This window comes from Paralichthys olivaceus, chromosome 16, assembly GCF_024713975.1.
Source record: "Paralichthys olivaceus isolate ysfri-2021 chromosome 16, ASM2471397v2, whole genome shotgun sequence".
In the NCBI taxonomy this organism is placed as follows: domain Eukaryota; kingdom Metazoa; phylum Chordata; class Actinopteri; order Pleuronectiformes; family Paralichthyidae; genus Paralichthys; species Paralichthys olivaceus.
In genome coordinates this window covers 13,575,380-13,592,528 of record NC_091108.1, presented here as the reverse complement: position 1 = coordinate 13,592,528, position 17,149 = coordinate 13,575,380, and the positions used below count along the sequence as shown (strand labels likewise).

General features: G+C 41.9%; 1 protein-coding gene across 1 annotated transcript in view; it reads right to left on the bottom strand.

The window, feature by feature from the left end:
• Positions 1-17,149, bottom strand: part of epha4b (eph receptor A4b) — an 83,773-nt gene that overhangs the window by 14,782 nt on the left and 51,842 nt on the right. The window contains exons 11-13 of the mRNA XM_020110216.2: positions 5,977-6,044; positions 4,633-4,758; positions 4,195-4,380 (exon numbers count right to left, since the gene is read on the bottom strand). Coding sequence (XP_019965775.1) covers positions 4,195-4,380; positions 4,633-4,758; positions 5,977-6,044 — 380 coding nt within the window. The remainder of the gene's footprint in view (positions 1-4,194; positions 4,381-4,632; positions 4,759-5,976; positions 6,045-17,149) is intronic.

Below are 17,149 nucleotides of genomic sequence, written 5' to 3'. Positions count from 1 at the left end.
GAACGAAGGGCAGATTGCTGCACCCTCCTGATGTGCAGAGAGACAGATAAAGAAAAGATCTATTTTTTTCCCTCCTTTTCCGCATGTGGCACTCTAATTAGCATGACAATAGCAACAATCAGGTGACAGACAAGGGAGTAGGTTATTAGAGTGGCACATGGTGGGGGCTTGAGGCTTATGTGGTTTTTATGCTGAGTCCTGATGGGTTAGTGTGTATTTAAGTCCCCTCTTGGATATAAAAGCAAGTGCAAACACACACTCACACACACGCACACACACACACACACACAAATGGCATGCAGACATCCAAAAGTAATTCATGCCAATACAACCATTAGTTCTTTTATTGCTACTACAAATACTACAATGCTGAGTGTTACTTTTACAACTTTTTCTGTCACAACAACAAGAACAACAACTACTAGTGTCCACTATCATTACTGCTTCCTGCACTGTTCTGCTTCAGAGCTGAAGTGATTATTTTAATTAATTGACTGTTTGGATAATTGCACAGCTTGAAAACAGTCACATCTCACTGGGGAATCTGCAGAAAACCCCACAGACCATTTGGACTTTTTCCTGCCACAGACTTTTTACTTTTTACTTAGAGTTTTTACTAATCTGAATATGTCCATGCAAGATAAGGCAACCTTTTTTTAACTGTTATGTTGTTGTACTGTTGTTTAAATGTTTAATCTTTTATCTTAGCTTAATCATTTATCCTTGTAAAGCACCTAGGTTTTGAAAAGGTGCTATATAGATAACTTACTTACTTAAGGTCCACTTTATTGTCCCAAAGACAAATTTGTCTCGGGCTCCGAGCTACTACATCATACAACATTCAGCAAAATAGTGCACATCATATAAATACATCGTACAGTTGCAGACAACTAACAGTAAAGACAGTGGTACTGATGGAAGATTGGATGAATGAGTTCTTAAACAGATTCTGTTTGAAACTTGGCATCCAGAACTGGACTCAGGAGTGGTCACTGTTTTGTAGAGTGTATGTGTTTTCCTGTTCTGTTCCAGGTGATGTAGTGTTCCAGCTCTTCAAATGTGCAAAGGTGCGTCTTTTCTTTGTCTTATTTATGGAGATGCTCCATTACCATTGTTCGCTTCCCGATACCGAATCACATACCTGGACCAAGTACCGATCCAATATCAGTCCATTTAAGAAAATAGGAACTTGTATAACTATGTTAACAGCTGAATGCTACTAACCCTGTATGGAAGTGATGATTGCTATCATTGTTGTATGGCCTGGCTCAACTCCTAGTGCTCTTTCATGTGATGATTCTTCAAATGCTTTCTGACATTGCTAGTGTTGTATTCGGCAACACTACTGCCACCCCAACTGAATATTGCACAGGCTTCCAGCATAAAATACTCTGGCTATCTCTGGCTAAGGTTACACGACCAGAATAACTTCCTCTTCACTGTTATTAAACAGCGCAACTGCTGCAATTGCTGTTTTGTAGCAGCAAAGAAAAAGTGGTGTCCGGGAAAGGAATTTCAGTTTTATCTGGGTGAGACTTATATAGTTTAAAGACGTGGGTTTTGGATCAATAGATTCACTTAGCTGTCTATGCCCGACCCTGCATTTTCAGCATCGCTGGTATCTGGAACATCTCTGCTTAAGTGTTACGAAACTAACAGCTTTAGGTTTTGGATTAATCATCACACAAAACACTACTACTACTGCTACTACTACTACTACTACTACTACTACTACTACTACTACTACTACTAGGGCTGATTTTACTACAAGAGTTATTTCTGTCATTGCTGATCTTACTGCTGCTCCCACTCGCACAAACCAGTCCAACACCTGAGCCCAGAGCAGTCAGGGTCATTCTGCCTGATTAGACTGAGGGTGGTGTGAAGGGACCAGCTGGTGCTAGAGAGAGAAAAAAAAGCCTGAAGGAATTATTGACCCATCTCAACTCTCACCCCCTCGCCCGCACATACACACCCTGGGCTGTGACCTGTGAAATTACTGCTCCACTAGTGAGATTTGTTTCTGAGGAGCTCTATCAGCTTCTCAATGTGCCGTGAAGACAGGTGAGAGGAGAGACACAGAAAGAAATGCATGTAGAAGTAGACACCGATGCTCATTACATGCATACGCCACAAACACAAAGCAGACACACATCTTTTTTTAATCACAGAAAACAGAGAAGTTAAGAGCTCCTTGTTTTGTTGAAGAAATTTGCTTGTCAAGTCAGGCTTCTGCAGTTTAGCTGTGCTATTGTCCCCTGTCACAAAATGTACAGCGTTTGGCAGCAATTTGTACATTTATTGGGGTATTTTGAATCAGAATAGAGTGTGCCACTAAAAGGAGAAAGGAAGTGCCATAATTACACGTTGGCCTGTCAGAATAAAACAAACCCATTTGTTTGTTGATGCATTACTTCTGCAAACTGCCCCAATCCTGCGAACCAAAGGTCACGGTCATTAACCATCAAGCATCATTTCGACAATGAGAGAGAGAGTGAGAGAGAGAGGATGACAGAGGAAAGGAAATGAATAAGAAATGCAGAGGGGTCTCATTGTTAATATGCCTGCTGCTGAATATTCATGAGGCTAAAAAACACATCCAATTAACTTTATGAATTATTAATATTCATGATAAAAGCCCATGCATATGCATTTGCTCTTTTGTTGTTGGCCTAAGTGCCACTGAGAACCAGCGTGTGTCACGTATGTTTACATTTCTATATCTTTGTACCAAGTCTCTCTGTCCTTTTTGCTTGTCTGTAGATCTCCTGACAAACAAGTTCATAACAAGGTGTCAGACCAGTGGCTGTGAGGAAGGTGAATACGAGGGAAGAGGGAGGCCAGCTGATGTGAAAACACAATTTATGCCCGAAAAGGTTACATGTCCACACACGCGTCTCTCTGTCGTCAGAATGAGCAGAAAGCAGGGTTTTGATTTTGGTTTTCGCAGGTATTAAAAGTTCAACATGTGTTAACGAGGTGCTGCTGCACTGAAACATACTGCTGTGTGTGTGCTTTGTTTTGACGCTTAAAATTAGGGATCGAATAATGAATTACTTTGCCTCACAGCCCGTGACCATCCAGCCTCACATAATTATTTCCTAAAGCTCTGACTCTTGATTGATATACTATTTTCAAAAAGTCCGGTTTTGGAAGGGAATAATCCAGACTTGTGTCACATGCACAATGTCAGGCATTGTCAGATAAACAGAGACAAAAAGTAAACCTGCCTTCCACACTACTGTGATGTTTTTTAGAGCCTGAAAGTGTCTTAGTATGGACAGGGATTACTTCTGTTATGGAAGTAAAACACTTGTGTTGATGGAGATTGTTTCAGTGTGGATGACCTAAGAAGTGGGTGTTTTTTCACAGTGAAAACTTTACTCAGGGTTGATGATTATAATGCAACATTTTTCCAATCTGTTCCACAAAATCTATCTGCTGCTATCTCTCAACTAATAACAATCAACTAATAACAAACCAAGCTTTGCATTTTGGTCTCATAGTGACTGTCTATTGTTTCCTCCGTATTTCTTTGTCCAATTTTGTAAAAGCTCCGGTGTTCTTTGAGATTGGATCAACAAAAGAAGTCAAAACAAGCACACACAGCTCGCGTGTGCTGTGTTAGTGTGGATGTGGGATGAAAACCAGCAGGTGAAAAGGATGTGTTTAGGTGGCTTAGTGTTGATGTACTCTGGGATTTGGTGAGAGCAATAGAGTGAGAGAAGGGGAGAACAAGGAGATTAGATGGACACTGACTAAGAGAGAAAGGAAAGTGTGATAGGGACATTGGAGGACAGCAGGATAGTGTGATAGTGTGTGTCTGCGTGTGTGTGAGATCGAGAGAGCGAGACCCTACGATAACAAATCAGCTCTTTTGTCGAACCAGGCCTGTGTCTATCTCACCTACATGAACAAAAACTCTCTCTAATTGCCTAACGCAATCATGTGAAGCAAACAAGTGGCTGTTTGAGTTGCAGATGGTCGCCACTCACATGTACACTGCCATGCGTCATCAGTTTGTTACCATGGTAATGGAGCTTTTATCTGATCAAGGATTACCGCCAACATCGCCAACAGCTCTGCTGTGTCTCACATATGTATGTGTGATACACACACACTTGCACACCATTATTACACCACACATCCAGAGAAATACACAAACCACACATGGTGTCGTTTTGTAAGACTCACATCTCGTGACGACGCCCTCCAGCCTGATGATGTTCGGATGGTCAAACTGTCCCATGATGGAGGCCTCGGAAAGGAAGTCCCTCCTCTGTTTGTCAGAGTATCCCGCCTTCAGACTCTTGATGGCCACGTAGATCTCCCTCTTTCCCTGCACACGCAGCCGACCACTGCACACCTCCCCAAACTCTCCTACACACAGGGAGAAGTGTTGTATTTATGAAACATTATTTTGAAATGACTAAAATAGTTGAATTTGCAGGTGCTCCTTAGATGATTATTTATTAGTTGCCAGAAATAATGTAGACTGTCCATGCATGTAAATGCGCCTGAAAGGAATCCCTGAAATGAACCACAGTTAAAGTTCTTTGAATTCACAAGTTACATTTTTAATACTCCTTTGAGTTATTAATACAGCCCACTGCTGTTTTACTGCCAACTCACCAGCTCCGATGACTCTCTCTATGCGAATATTGGAAGCATCGATCTCTTTGGCAAAGTCTCTAACAGCCTGGTTGGGGTCTTCGTAGGTGTGAGGATGGATGTAGGTCCTGCTGCCTGGAAGCTTAACTTCAGGAGTGGAGAAATAACGAGATGAGAGGTTATGGCTAAATGAATTATAAACTCTTCAGCTTTGACTCAGTATTTATAATTAAAGGACAATAAAGTTAATACTATCATAATAGGAGGTTATTAAAGAATAAAGGATAAGGAATAATTTTTCTCCCGGAGCTGACACCGATTCCTGCTCTGTTTGTGCAAATGTGAGCTTGAACGTGGGTGCTGTGTTTGAGTGACATTACAAATCATTACATAATAAAACACATAACTACTATGTTAGCAATGTTGTTAAAATGACTCATAATTTTAACAGGAGCACATAAGGGCCAACACTGTCTGCCAGCAAACATTTGTGCATGAAAGTGTGAAGCAATGTGGTTTATTCAGGGTGATACAGAGTTAGAGACTCGCTGAAGTGCTATGATATAAGCTGCAACTGTGTAAGTACCTATGATGCATATGAAAGTGTATAAACGAAGTATAAGTGTTGTTTGTGAACAGTCATTTTTTCAGAGTGCTTTTGCTCCTGAAGTGTTCAGCTGAGTTAAAAACGAAAAAATATTCATCCTTGTGTCTGTTGTTTACGGCCATAAATACAGTCAGTGCTGTGATTCAGTGCAGGCGGGTGTGAGGTTTGGCTAAAGAGACGTTATGTGAGTGTGTGTGTGTGTGTGTGGGGTGGGGGGGGGATAAGAAACAAACTATGGTTTGGTTCGTTTGATCAGACCTTCGGCACAATTGCAGGAAGTTGAGACAGCATTAAACAATAGAGGAAATAGAAGCAGAAACAGCTCACTGTTTGTACTCTTCTTCTACTATAAAATTGAATATCGAGGACATTCACTTTCTTGGGAGTAACAGCCTCATGATATTACAGCGACAATAAAATTAACGAAGTGAACCAGTAATTTTTTCTATTCAGGCAGAAATACAACTTTTATTTCTGTGCACTTTATTCCACAAAGTTAGCGAGTACAAGGCCAAATGCACAACAAGCCCCTGATGGGAACTTGCACGATGAACGTATCACTACAAACCAAGTATGCCATGCAAAAGCCTTTAGTGCACTCTCCTTATTGCAATGTGAAACCAAAACTAATGGGATTTAATGTGAGCAATAATACAAAGACATGAACCTTTTATTGGACCATGTTCTAGACTTTATGTATGTGTATGCGTGAATGCTTGTGTTTCCATTTTTATGAATGCACTTGTTTGTGTGTTCACCTCGGCCGTGCTGGAACTGCATCTTCTCCTCATCGGGGTCCTGCTTGGCTTTGATATATCCACAGTGCCTGAAAAGAAACACAAAGGTGGAAGATTATCCTGTTGTTCAAGCACATATACTGCACAACAATATTTTCTTCCTATATGGAGGATCACATGATTTCCATTGCTTGTGTGTTCTCTATTAAAATCTACTGTATAACATTTTCAGAAAAGTCCCAAACCCCTCTGTGCACAGCCGACAGCGGTGTGTATGAACAACTAGATAGTTCCTTTTTTCTCTGCACGCCTCACTCCTCTATCTAAGACAAGCCTGGAGGAGACAAAAACAAAAACAAACTATTCCTCTTTTTCTCTGTCGATTCCACACTTCCCTCTGAGCTGTTATGCCTGAGGATGAGTGAGTGAGTGAATAAATGTGTGTGTGTAAGTGTGTGTGTCACAGATGTCCCCATAGAGGCAGACCCCTGCATTAAAGCACCCCTCTCCTTTTTTTAGTCACCCCTCTGGCCTTTAACCAATGCCTCTAACATTATAATGGGTCACACACATAAACACACACTTTTATGTCCTCTCCCATCCCCCTTGTGCACACACCCTGCAGCGCAGGTCAGTTCAACGGACAGAGCAGAATATTGACGAATTGATCAATTCAATCCTAGCGTCCAGCCGCGAGGAAGTGTTAGACTTATTCTGTTTTACAGACCTCACAGGGGGTTTGCTGCCAGTGTGTGTGTTTGTGTGCATGTGTGGGTCTTGTTGGATGCTGTGGTGTCCTATGTTTGTGTCAGTGTATTTCTCTCCACTTTGTTGTGCTCCAGTCTTAAACAGTGTTTAACAGCTCTAATCGCCCGCAGCTAACTCTGTCTCTGAGATTTACAGCTCTCTTAAATTTGGAAGAAAAAATTTAAGCCAAAAAACATAAAATGTAACAGCGGTTTTATATTATAAGGTGCTAAACATTAATACTATGGCCTCCTCTCTTCCTTGACTGCTGCCCAGGTAAAGCACTAACCAGCCAGTATGTCTGTCCATTATGAAGACAAATTGATTTGGGCTTAGAGCCAGGAGTAACTGGGAATTTGATTTGGGGAAGCACCACAGAGCAGGAAATGATAGAAAAGGAGACTGAAAGAAAAATCAAGAAAAGGACGAGGAGACATGAAATATAAACAAAAAATAATAAAAGAGATGAATAGTGAGGCCAGAAATAGAGAAACATGTTATGGCAAAGAATAAGAGACATGCGTAGCGATAGAAAAGGAGAAAAGGTGGGGCCTCTGCAGGCTCAGTAAATCTCAGTAATTTGGTGTTTAATCCTTCTGTTGATTTTACACAGCTGAATGCATGGTGTAACCCAGACATCAATAGGCTGTTTTGGGAATACACACATGAGGTGGACTCATTGCTGGTGTTAGGGGATAAAGAGGAGGGGGCATAATATTCTTATGAAAGGGGAGCTGGGCCCCACCTGGTTATCAGCTGGGCTGAAGCCAGTCAAACACCAAGGGACCATCATAACCCCCTTGACACACAATGCTTTGGGGCATGTGTTTAGAGCATATGGGGAATGGAGACATGGGTCACACCTCTGCTCCATGTGTGATATTCCTGTGGGGATGGACACTCACACTCACACACAATCACACACGTGCATACACACTTGCACCTCTGCGAAACATCAAGACCCATGTTTGAAACACTTCCCCATCACTGCTGGATGTCTATCTGTGTAGGTGTGTGTGTTTGTGTGTGTGTGTGTGTGTGTGTGTGTGTGTGTGTGTGTGTGTGTGTGTGTGTGTGTCTCCATGGGTGCATAGCAACATATGTGTGTGTGTGTGTGTGTGTGTGTTTGTGTGAGTGTGTGTGTGTGTGTCTGATGGGAAATGAACACATTTCCATAGTAATTACAGAGCGACTCATTTCTCCTCTCCAGTTAGAAGTGTCATGAATCATTAGCGCTGCAGTCTTGAGCATGGTACAAAACCTGACATGGCTGTGGCTTTTGTTTCCCCTCAACAGCTGCGTCGGCAGTGTGTGTGTGTGTGTGTGTATGAGTGTATGAAATGTGTATTTCAAAAACTTTTCAATCCTTAAATGCAGCTGACTTGTAATTCAGGACTCGGGGGGGCATGTGGAAGCCATTTTCAAATCATTGTTTTGTTAGTAGTACAACGGAACAGTTTGATCATACACACTCACATTTGCAGTTATTTCATAAGGTAGTTTTTTTCTGACTGTCAAAGGTCAGTTAGTCTATACTTTGAGTGTTTCCTGCTCTTTCTAGAGAAGTAGAGTCAGATTTACACCAGGTTTTTTATTTCATTATTTTATTACCTTTTTGCTGGGACAAGCAACATCTTAATCCTATATTTGTCCCATACAACTTTAGTGTCCCCATGATGTAAATGGAAATTACATTTATGTACAATATGTACAATATGGTGCATAGGAACAGTTATGTTGACCAAATTCATTATCATTGAATGAAAGGGCAAACTGTTCAATGCCATGCAAAATCATCATTACTCTTGGCATGTAAAATGTGAATTATGTTTTTATGTATATGTTGAGGCAACATTAAAGGGTTTAAAAGGTTAATGAAAAGATCGTGTTGACGGCAGCTGCAGGTTTATGAATAAAAATGAATTTCTAATTCAGCATGGGCGAGGTCAGAAAATTTTCTTAAACTCCAACAGACGAGGAAGATTGTGAAATATGATTTCAGACTGAAGGTTCTGGTGAACTGGTTGTGGTCAAGTAGTCTCAAAGTCAATGATTGGAAGCTCAACATGGGTTGGATTGCCATTTTCAACGTTAATTCAAAATGCCAAAGTAGCTTTAACCTATAACATCAAATCAGTCGCAGAGTGAGAACTGCTTATGCTTTCAGAGTCCTTTGTTGTTTGACATGGAAAATAGGTAAATGTCTTAGAGGTTGCAGGCATGGCATGTCCCATAAAGCTTTTCACTTTCAGGCTTTAGTGCTGCTGCAGATAAGATGTTTCTGTAACACAGTCTTGGTGAGTGTCTAGCTCTCTGCTATGGATTTGTATTCCACAGGTATTTACTTTACGGTATGAACATTCATAGGGTCTTGAGCCGGAACAGGTTTTGTAAAGAGACGGTCGCCACTCGCTGCTTTTTTATCCTTCTTGACTTCTGTGTGAAGTTAGCACTCTCTGTCACTGCAGGGGGAAACCATTGTTCCATTTAGCAGCCATCCAGCTGCACTATACACTGCTGCTGGTTCATACAGTGAATATACACATCCCACCGACACAGATGTACACTCATGCAGATTTAAAGCACACACACATGCACCAATCATGCAAAAACACAGACGTTAATGGAGTGCAGTATCAGTATCACACCCGGCCTCACGCTTCTCTCTGTTCCACCTCACTGAGGACAACAGGCTATCCCTGTCCTCCAAAGCCACACACTCCACATTTGCATATCAATTTACTTTTTAATATAATGCTCTGTCACTCGAGACCCATTTGTCATTCTGCTAGCAAGCTTCCACCTTCACAGAACTCCATCCATATATTATTATCGCCATAGCCCCTCCCCCAGTTTCCCCCTCTCTTCCTCTCCCTCGCTGCCCTTTATCTCGGGGGTGGTTTATTCTTTTCTTAATTCTTCCTTTAAGTGAAAACATTCCCTTATCAAATAACCCACATATCCTCTTTTTTTTTTCCATCCATTTATCCATCCCCCAACAGGCCTTGTCTTCCACTCTTTGTCTTAGCTCTTCTTTTTTTTTTTTTGAAAGAGGGAATGGACACTAGGCACTGGAGAGAGAAGTAAAGAAACAGAGAGCGGGAGAAGGAGATGGAAAAAGAGAGTGCTGACAGGCAAGAACGCACAATGGGGGTCCAAGCCTGCATACCAACTAACAAGCAATCAGATGGAGGGGGAGTGTGGGGAGAGAAGGGAAGTATAGGGATGGAAACTCGAAGGTTAAAGTATAGAATGGGGGACAGAAAAGGGGTGAGAGGGTGTTTGTGCTGCAACAACAAAAGATAAAGAAGTGATGGAATAAGAAGCAGCTCTATGTTAAAAAAGAGTGGAAAGAATGAGGGATGGAAATGTTGAATACTGGCTCCATATAGCTCAAACTGAAGGAGAGTGAGAAAAGGAAGACTCAATAGACAAAGAGAAGAGTCAGTCCACAGTGTTACTGTGGGAGAGAAAAAGAATGGTGTCTACACAGTCTTAACTAAACCACAATGCAACAGTAAATCAGAGGCAGTCAGCGAGGAAGAGTAACATTTACACCTTCATTTACTCCATCGTTTAATAGCAGCATATAAATTCATTGTTTTTTTTTTACCCACCTCATCTCTGCTCAAGGTATCCAAAAGTTGGATCCTTTCCCAGTTTGCATTACTCATAAACCAAGGAAACACCTTGAACCGGTCGGCGGTCCATCACAAAGCCAACCCACGACGGATCAATACGCTCAAATTCAGCCAAACAGACAATTTGGAATATTCAGTCAACTCGATACTGAACACTGAACTACAGACTGTGTTTCTGTCAGGTGATAGCTCTGACCACAAACATTACAATCTCAGCAAAATATATAATTCAGAATGAACCTCTTTAATGACTACATTTTAGGCAGACAGTACAAACTTACTGAACATATCTACTGTCCGTCAGGATGGGAAAAGGTGTCTTTTGACCTCAGTAGATCTACCATCTTGTCTAGAATATTGTGAATTCTTTGCATTTCCCTGTATATTTTGACAATATCAATTTTGTTATATACTTGACCCTCAAAGTCTATGAAAATGTAAACAAAATAAATATAAATAGACGGATCTGCCCCCTTTCTGGGCCCATACCCAATCCTTCCACTAAGTTCCACTAAAATGAGTTAAGTAGTTTTTGCATAAACCTGCTAACAGTCAGACTAACAGCAAAGAACACACTAGAATGGCATTCAGAGAACACATCCCTCCACCAAGGCTAAAGCCCAATCTCACCATGTTAAAGAAAGTGAAAAGAATTCATCCACTCCATTATTGGATGGGTTCTTTCATGGGTCGTGCCCAACTCCTCCACAAAATCTCATGTAAATCAGCGCAGTGTTTTTTTTGTAACCCTGCTCACTAACAAACAAACTAATGCTGATGAAAACAAAAGTCCTTGATGAAGTCAAATACCTTTTTTGCTGAAAAAGGCTGCAAACCTGACCAATATGCACTGTTGCATTAGAAAACCTACTTTACATATATTTCAAATACATCTTTAATTTCTCGTCTTTATTTTCATTTGTAATAATCCATCTTGTTACTCTGCACTTTTTGATTTGCCATCATGCATTTCACTGCAACCACATATGACAAACAAAGTCTTTAACCCATTGGTGGTCTGGGTCCTGTATGACACCACTTGTGATTCATCCTGTAGGAAAAATCTTCTTTAAGTTTTACAAAATGTGGGACTAAGCAGGCCTCCCACTTTTCCTGATATTGTCAGTGTTATGCCAAGTCTTCATTTATTGGCTTAGTAGCCCCAGGAAAGATTACTGCTTCCATTCCCCCTCCAGCCTGACTCTGGGCTACAGAGAGGGAGACAACATTGACTGCACTGAGTTGAGCTGATTTGTACTTCCTCTGATAATTAAAACCAGCGTTCCCTCTGTTATTTTAGTTTGCCGGGGTGTCTGCAGCTCGGCAGCGTGGTGTGTAATTAAGAGTACGACCTCTGTCAGACATAGGGTTGTAAAAGCTGTTAACAGCCTGAAGCTTACAAAAAGGGTTATCGCATCAGAAATGTCAGGTGAGCCACTGGAGTCCCTGTATCTGAGCCGGAGAGGAAGAGACAGGGTAAAAGCAGGGAGACGACAGTGAAAAAAGAGGAGATCAAACAAAAGGAAACTTTGGTAGGACAGAATAAAAAGCTTGATCATGCATTAAAGGAAGAGAGAGTGAGAGTGGAAGAGGAGAGAGTGGGGTAAATATGAGTGATGGGATGACCTTGGAATTAAGAGAGACAGAACCCAGACTTTAAAATCGGGTAAGTCAAACACAGTTGTGTGGTGATAATGTGTTGGTGAAAAAGAGGCAGAGACACACAGCCATTTAAAAAAAATAAGTCTGGATAATAATAGAGTTTGACTTTCACATATTAAGAATATAGCAGGATATTGACATCAACACCGGCGTCTGCCCTTGTCATCCAAAGCTCTTGAATCTTCTAAGTTTTACCTCATCCACGCGCCTGCTTGCTCACAGTGAATTCTGTTCTCACATCTTTCTGCTGTATTCTCAGTTGGGCTCACATGGATTTCCGGACACTTTACTAAGGGGCTTGTAGGAAAAGTTCTTGAAATGTCCTGAGCAACTGACTCAGACATTTGAGTTCTCACATACAACTCCTGTTGGAAATGTTCGGTGCTTGTCTGAAAGCAGCTAAAGAGAGAGACATGGTTTATCTCCATGTAAGTGAATAACCTTGGACTAATGCTGACCTGAGACATGGAGGGAGCTAATAAAGTGTGTGCCGTTCTGAGCTGCTGGTATCGCCCAGTTTGCTTTATATGAGCGGCTGCCCTTTATAGGATTAGTGGCCGGCTGCCGGCTGGAAGACGAAAGTGGAAATTGATACACTTAGAGACAAGAAAGAGTCAGGGAATCATATGCTGTTTTCTCTTCCTTTCCTTTCCTCTCATTTCCTTTCCTCTTCACTCCTTTCTTTCCTCTTCTCTTTCATTTCCCGTCTGTCCGCATTATTTTCCCCACTGCTAATCAGAATGACTAGAAAAATGAAATCAGTAAATCATTAGTCACGCCCTTTGGCATGACACAATAAAATGACACATCTATCCCCTCCACCCCCCTGTCCTCCCCCACCTCACGCACCCCGCTGTGGGTATCTTGCTCTAATCATTACTCATGATAATGGCTGATTCCATTTAATATCAAGCTATTAAATAAAAAATAATTACTAGGAATGAAATCAATAGATTAAAATTACTCATTATTTCACAGCAAAATTAAGCCTCGGCCTCCAACGTGGAAAAACCCCCAAAATACATTTGCTGCTCGGTTGCTAATAAACAATGAGGTTTATGAAAGCTGATTGTGGATAATTAATTAAGATTCAAAACGGCATGAAAAAAACAAACACTGTGTGGGTGATGTAACGGAGTGTTCAGGAAAAACAAGTGAGAACGATTTCTCCATCTGTCTCGCTCTCTTTCCCTCTCTCCATCTCGGGCCGTGTCTGGCTCTGGCTCAGCACTTTCTGACCACAGTGTAAAAAGATTTACTCAGCTCAAGCTAATTATTAGGAAGGGGAAATGATTAGCTAAAGAGTTATGACTAATAAATCTGTCTATGTTTCATTAACACCCTGTTTGGAAGCATTTCATTCGGCTGCTGCTCATTAAAGAGAGTGGTAATGAAAGGAAAGGAATAGAGAGGAGAGGAGATGAGAGGAAAGGAAAGGAAAGGAGAAGGGGGGGGGGTTCTGGAGCTGGGCTGCAGTAATTGATGTAATGTAGCAGAATTTTTAACAACCTGGTGAGAAGGTCAAATGAGAGAGGATGAATTGGGGTTGAGGGGGAGCAGAGGTGCGCGTCATCTGCATCATCAAGAGAAGTGTGTCTTTATATTTGCATATCCAGATCAGTGTGTAGATCAGCGTGAAACTAATTCCCCTAATGATGTTACTACACTGACGCAACTTGATTAGGTCATGATCATATTACATTCCCGCATATGTTCGTGTGTGTGTGTATCCTATAAATGGATTTCAATGTGCTATAAACTTGAAAACTCCAGCCTAAAACAGCCTTGTCTTATATTTGTGAGACTTTTGCATCTGCTTATTTGCATGAAGCCTCTGTGAAAAAGTTTTTGCACCTGCGGCAACTCGCTGCTATCACTGCACTGTTTGTGCCACTGTCTATGGCGTTCTGCAGACGAAGCTATATTTGGCGACATCTTAAAGAGCATAGCAGCAGTAATTGAAAGCATCGGCATCCAAGCATCACATACAAATCTGTCTAATGACATTACGCCCATAATCACCATCACCATCATCATCATCATCATCATCATCGAATATATGCCCACACACACCTCCGTGCACTGGCCTGCTTTGTATCCGGTATGTATAGACAAAATCCTTTTGGCTGCCACATCCTTATTAGAGCTATTATCAAGCAAACAGTCCAACACCACCCACGGGGATGGGATCGCATTAGCTGATTACTGCCTCCACCAAATTCACCATATTTGGGAAACAAGACTTTATCATTGTGCTTTTTGTTCCTGATCCTTTTTTTTCTATATCCTGTTTTTTTGTGGTTCAAAACAAAGCATGAAGTTTTTGATTCTTTCTCACATCAAAACTAAAAAGAAAACCCTCTCTAATTCCTCCTACTTTCAGTCTTTGCTGTCTTTTATTTTGTTTTCTCCCGTCTTCTTTGAAATCCAAACAACCAGGCACGCTCGGAACATTTCGAGCTGTTTCACACTCAATTAGAGTTCTTCAGTCTCTTTCTCCCAATACCTCTTTACTCTGCTTTCTGTTCTTTCAACAGCATGTTTTCATCAGAGCGTGCTCTCCCATCCCTTTTAATTTTTTTCAATCAGGCTTCCTCTCCCTCTTTTCTGTCATTAAGTTTTTAAGAATAACCCAGGGCTGCACAGCAGATGCTGCGGAGGTGAAAGAGCTTACGCGCACAAACATGCACATCAACAGGACATGCTATTGTGTTAGGAAGGTAGAGCTGTTGCCGCTCTCTATTAGTGAGACTGAGGAGTCTTTCAGCTAGAATCAGCCACGTAATGACATCTCACTTTCCTTTGTGCCTTTCTCTTACGACCTTTCAGTCGCTCAGAAATTGTCGTTTTTCTCTGACTTGAGGGAGCTGTATTTTTTCTTTTCTCCTTTTTTTAATCTCTGATAAAAACTAAACCTAAAAGAGAGAAACCAATGAAGATTTTAGGCTGATCTCACCTCCGTGGAAACAATTGGAATAAAGCTGGATTTATCTAATGAATTACTGCTTATTTGAAGTTTTAAGGGATTTTCTTTAATAGATTGCAGCCCTTGAATCCCTGCTGAATATTTCAATCTCTGGCAGCAGATACACTCCATGACGGCAGACTATAGCTGTTCTCACATATGAACTCTATAACACATGATGAGCATAACCAGAGATTGTCCATGTGAGACACGTTTCCACATACTGGAAATAATCTGTTTGGTTTCAGCACAGGGTGCAAGAGGCCGGATAGAAAAAAGTCATCAACACCTCCCTCGCTCACTGTGAATTCAGACAATAACCTGTTCTATTCACACATGGGCTCAATTGGACATTACACAAACTTTATGCTTTCGAGCTGGCAGGGTAAAGTCTGTTCAGTGTCTGGTTCAAGTGAATCAGACATTTGCCTTCACATTCAAAGCTCCTTCAAGTAATGTCTAAAAAGGTTCAGGGTTGGTGATGTGAACGCAGCTTTTCAAGACACACACAGCATGATGGTAGCTTGAAAAAAACATCGATGGAACAACTTAATGTTGACAGCTCGCCACAACTCCCACATTATAATCAAGAAAAACACAGGAATCTGGCGAACAACCAAAGCCTGCAGCGATTCAGAGGTGGAGTTCATGAGCGTGAGGGCGAAGAATCATTAGACACACACACGCACACACACACACCTGCTTACACACGTACGTACTCAGATGCCAGCAGCCAGAAGCTGTAACATGTTTTACAAGGAGCGAGAAAAAGTGAGGACCAAAGGAGAGAGCGCTTTTTGAGTGAAAGGCCATCTGCTGAATCCATGGCCATGCCAGTCGATGGCTATAGCTTCTCATCGCTCGCCAGCCTGCCAAAGCACCCTCACGAGGACAAAAAGCACCGACTTCACACACAAACACGCACGCAGGCATATATGCGCAGCGGAGCAATAATGGCACACACACAGCAATAACTGATGTGATTTGTCAGCGCCGTGCTGTGTCTGAGGAGCTTTCAGCATTTTTCCCCCCATGTTTTCCCTCCTGCAGTAACAATAGCATAACAGCACTTTATTAAACGAGAACAGGACAGAACAGAATGGCCTGCAAATCAGCCCATTTATGAGGCATGGCTGTTCAGTTCGCTGCCAGCAAAGGCTGCAGGAAGTGCAGGGAACGTGTATGTGTGGGTATATTAGAGAGAGGAAGACAGAGAGACTGTGTGGGTGCACTGTACATTGTTATATTATAGTTCAGTGATTAAAAAAACCTTCATTCAGGCTGTTCGAAATACGCTCTACCAGGTGTAAAAGGCTCTAGCACTTCTATCCAGTCTAGTGAACATTGGGGGAATGATTTAAACAGCTGGCATTTAGGGGGGAAAGGGCCCTTACAAAATGTCTGGCGGGAAATCATTTCAACCCTGGCTGCCTCACGGTGTCAATTTCAATCCCAATTTAATCACTGTCCACATTGAACTGGCCTCAGCAAATACATCAGATTCTCGATACATTAGAGGGGGCTTTTTTCATCCAAATGTAAATGGAGTGGAGAACGGAACAGGAAATGAAAGCTACTGCGCCATAAGACGCGCAAAATGAAGAGAAAAGCAGAAGCACGGAGAGAGAGAGAGAACAGAGTGAAATGAGAGTGAGAGAGAAATAGTTTGATTGACAGATAAGATGGAAGAGATGAAAAAGCAGAAGGTATGGACAACACAAGAAGAGGCCGACCAATCATTATTTTCAGACCTGAAGCATGAAACTCCTATTGCACCCAACAGTGCAATCACCCACCCATCATCTCTCCTACCCTTCTGCCATCCCCCCACTCCACCTCTTTCAAACGCACTTGTAATCTACCTTTTCATCTTTCGCTCCTTGCCCCGCTCTCTTTTCCCCCCGCTGGCTCTGCTTCTCCCTCCATCAATCTGTCCTGTTCTCTCTCCATCCCTCTCAAGCTGTCCTCTTCTCTCTCTCTATCTTTCACACCATCTCAAAACGTAGCTCTCTAGCGGCGCAAACATGCTTCAGATGGACTTCCTCGGCTCTCGTCGCTGCAGTCTGTCATTCCCAGTGCCTTTCTAATACGCTCTCATTTCATCCTCCACTTGTGTCTCTCCTTTACTTCACTTCTGTCCCAATGTTTTACCCCCCAGAGTTCTCTCTCTCTCACCTTT